We start from the raw sequence: 3679 nt of genomic DNA, 5'->3' as shown, positions 1-3679 counted from the left end.
TCACCTCCCACTGTGGCTCCGCAGGGTGCGGGACGGCGCCCTGGCTCGGCCCCGACGGCGCTGCGCAGCCCGGTTCGCCCCGGCGGCGGAGCGGGGGCGTCCCCCCGCCACCTGCAGAGGGAGCGGGGCGGCGGAGCCCGGACCGGACCGGGGGGCCGGGAAGGTGCCGTGGGCGGCCGCGGGGGCACCGGGAGACCCCCTCGGGCTGCTTCCCCCATGTGCGACCCGGGAGGTGGCGGGGACGGCCCCGGGGGCAGCCCTGGAAGGCCCAGGCGTTGCTGAGCGGCCATGGCCATCCATGGTGCAGATGTTTCTGAGAACCTGGACTGGAGCGTGCAGACCTCATTTCCCTGTGGACAAATTCCAACGAAAAGTATGGTATTTAAAAAAAAAAAAAAAAAGAAAGAAAACAAAAACCAGGAGAGAGAAAGAGTCGGTCTGTTTCTTAAAGAGGTATCGCGCCTGGGAAACCTGGCTCCAGCCCTGCCAGGGAAGCAGAAGCCGTGCAACAGCAGCATCTGCTGTTCCCCAGCAGCAGGGCCTGTCCCTCACCTGCCCTCGCACGACAAAGGGCACGGGTAAACCAGACCCCCAGTGCGGGTAAAGCAGACCCACGGCGCTGCCTGCCACAGACCTGCTGCCCAATTTCTGGCCATCGAGCAGCTCTGTCCCCCCCTGTGCCCCTGTGTCCATGTCCGATGGAGCTTTCCTGAGCTCCCTCCTCCGGACCCGCACAAAGCTCCCGTTACCCCCACTGCCTTTGGCTTAAACAGCTTGTGCTATTTAATACAGGAACTACACCTCATTGAGAGGTAAATGGAAGAGGCTCTGCAGCCTGGAAGCGTGAAAGAGCCACTTTCACCTGAGGGCCAAGAGAAGAGAGAAGCCAGTTAGCGCCGCTAATGAAGTGGAGAATTCAGCAGTAAACAAGAGAAATCTTCACCATAAGGTGCCAGGACCTGAATGAAAGAGGCAATTGGATGGAGCAGGCCCTCTCCTGCTGCTTGGGCTCAGGAGCAAAGCACCGATCACTGTTTGCACCAAGAAACAGCTGTAAAATGGACTTCTCATCCCTTGGGAAAATCTAGCAGCCTAGAATTGCTTTTACCAAAATCAGTTTAGAAACAGTGAAACATCTCATTTTTGAGAATGTAGAAAATACAGCGGTGTTCCAGTGGCGTGCTGGATGTGTGGTGTAGAGAACAGGGCACTGATCCGCTCAAGGGCTGTTGGGATGAATTTCTCTCAAGAATCTTTATTTCCACCCATTGTTACATCCTCGGGTACGAGCCTTTGGCCCAGAACGTGGCCCCTGCTCCTCTGGGGCGCTCTGAACCAAATTGTGCCAGTAACTCTCCATTCTCTACTGCAAGATCATAAGCAAGCCTCAGAGCTGCTCTGTTTTCAGAGTGGCAAGGGGTGTGTTTTACTTGGCATTGCTGTAATCTTTCTATTCCTGGCTGAGAGGTGTGAGAGAAACGCCACAGCCAGGCAGGGGAGGCAGGGACTTGGGAAACTTTTGTTCGAAAGCTGGGGATCTCTCCAAAAGCAACAGCAGTAACATTGCGATAAAGTGACCATCAGGATCCTGGTTATCGCCAGCTCAGCAGATCCCAGGGTAAATGTCCTGCCTTGGTCACTCCGGAGATGGGGCCACCCCATACCCAGAGCATCCCTCGCTGGTTACTGGGCTGGCTGCAGCCCTGACACACCACGCGGAATCCCTGAGCTCGAAGGGCTGCTGCCACATCAGTGCCCTTCATCCATCCCAGCCGGGGAGCTGCAGGGCGGCCCTGGCTGCTGGATCCATCCACGCTCAACACATGGACCGTTCTCGGATTCAGCCCAGGGAAGGTCTTTGCTGGATCCCTTCTCTTCTGATTCTGATACCCACATTCACCTCAGCAGGGATCACCTGTGCAGGGATCACCTGTGCAGGGATCTAGGAGTGAATTGTAAACTGAAATAGAATTGTCCAGAAAACCATCTTTTCTTAAAAAAAAAAAAAAAAAAAAAAAAAAAAAAAAACTCCTTGGGCAGCAAGTTGTGCCAGCTGCCCTGCTGCTCCTATCTGCTAGAACAGCGCAAAACAGCATGAAAGGAGATGGAAGATCTAGGCCATGATATCTTTTTAAAGAAAGCCAAAATTCTCATTCTGCATTTCGTATTCAGGATGTTTCAGATTAATGAAAGCAGACCAAAACCTTTTGAGGAAAAAAAAAAAAAAAAAAAAAAAGAAAAAAGAAAAAAGCCAACAGCTCTGGTCTAGACCATGAAATTGCTTAATACACAGTATAAGTCCTCTTAAATAGCAGCTGCCCAAGAAGGGCTGCTCTTCCAACAAACCCCATCCAAATTGGGCATTAACTTTTCTGAGTGAAGACTGTGCAGCCATTTCCGCTCATAATTATGTAGCCCACCGCTTCTTAAATCTCTGCACAGTCTCTAATGTCAGCGTTTAACTTTGCTTTATAGCCATTTATTGCTGCCTCTCCCACAGGGGCTAGCGTATTCTTAGTGAATAACGAGATGCTTTGCAACACGCATGATTTCGGCTGTCCCCTGTCCTCTCCCACCCTTTGAAAAGCACAGCCCAATTAACCGTGCTTATTCCTGGCTCCATTGTCCATCCCCGCAGCCTGCGGGCCCGCATGCTCTGGCCCCACCGCAGCCTCCCCTGCTCGCCATGGCTGCCCTGTGCCACGTCCCCTCAAAGGGGTGGCTGGAGGCTGATGCGGCCCCGGCACCCACCTCTGCCGTCCACAGCGGTGCCCTCCCGGCCCCCCCAGCCTGGTTGCCCACCGGGCAGGACCACGGGCCACGCTCTGCCCTGCCCCAGCGCCCGGCGCTGGAATGTGCATTTCCCTCCAGGCTGCCCTGGGGAAACCGGCAGGCGTGGGATAATAGAATATATTAGCCCTGAGCCCATTCAGCCCCGGGCTCTTTACGAACAATGGCTGCTAACTGAGCTGATTTTTGCCAAATGACTGGCTTTCGTGCATGAGCAGCAAAGTGGAGCCCCCAAATAGTCCCGTGCAACAATCCGGCAAGCGCTATTGCCCAGGGCCCATTGTTTTACTGCTGCGTTTGAGGGCATGGAGGAGTCATGGCCTTGCCTGCCCTGGCATTTCTTCCCCGGTTTCCCACCGCTGCCGAGCCGGCCCGGCCCCAGCGGAGGCGGCAGCGACGGGGGGTGCTGGGACTGGCCGGACACGGGCACCCGCTGTCCTTGCCCCAAGCGGGGCCACAGGAGGACCACCAGCTGGGAGCCGGGGTTTGCCTGGCACCAGGCGCCTGAGCTCCCACCAAGGAGGGGACAGAAAGAGCTGGCGGGGGCAGCCCACCCCCCGTGTCCCTATAGGGGGACCCCACCGTGTCACCTCCTGCGGCAGGACAGCTCCTGGACACCCCCGGGGGATATTTGCTTTAGATTAGAGCCCCCCTGGGCAGCTGGGAGCTGACAGCCCCCACGGGGTCAGCCTGCCCAGGAGGATGTTGGTTTTGCCGTGTTTGTTCTCTGGTGCTCTCAGCGGGTATCTCCAAGGTTCCAAAGACACCAGTGCAGCCAGAAGCCCTCCCTCGTCCCGCAGGGAGGTTTTGCAGTTGTGGACCCCCTCTGCTGTCCCAGCCTGGTGCCTGTCACCCCCACGCTGCAGGGGATGCTCACACCAAGGGCCGG

At 56.4% G+C, this 3679-nt stretch overlaps 1 protein-coding gene across 1 annotated transcript in view; it reads right to left on the bottom strand.

Moving 5' to 3' along the window:
- Positions 1 to 693, bottom strand: part of SFRP1 (secreted frizzled-related protein 1) — a 19185-nt gene extending 18492 nt beyond the window's left edge. The window contains exons 1-2 of the mRNA XM_014955891.1: positions 553 to 693; positions 5 to 111 (exon numbers count right to left, since the gene is read on the bottom strand). Of these exons, the coding sequence (XP_014811377.1) occupies positions 5 to 111; positions 553 to 693 (248 nt within the window). The remainder of the gene's footprint in view (positions 1 to 4; positions 112 to 552) is intronic.
- Positions 694 to 3679: the final 2986 nt, after the last annotated feature.

The sequence above is a fragment of the Calidris pugnax genome, unplaced genomic scaffold (assembly GCF_001431845.1).
Source record: "Calidris pugnax isolate Ruff unplaced genomic scaffold, ASM143184v1 scaffold314, whole genome shotgun sequence".
In the NCBI taxonomy this organism is placed as follows: Eukaryota; Metazoa; Chordata; class Aves; order Charadriiformes; family Scolopacidae; genus Calidris; species Calidris pugnax.
The sequence above is the reverse complement of the archived record's forward strand: the minus strand, read 5'-3'. Positions and strand labels throughout refer to the sequence as shown.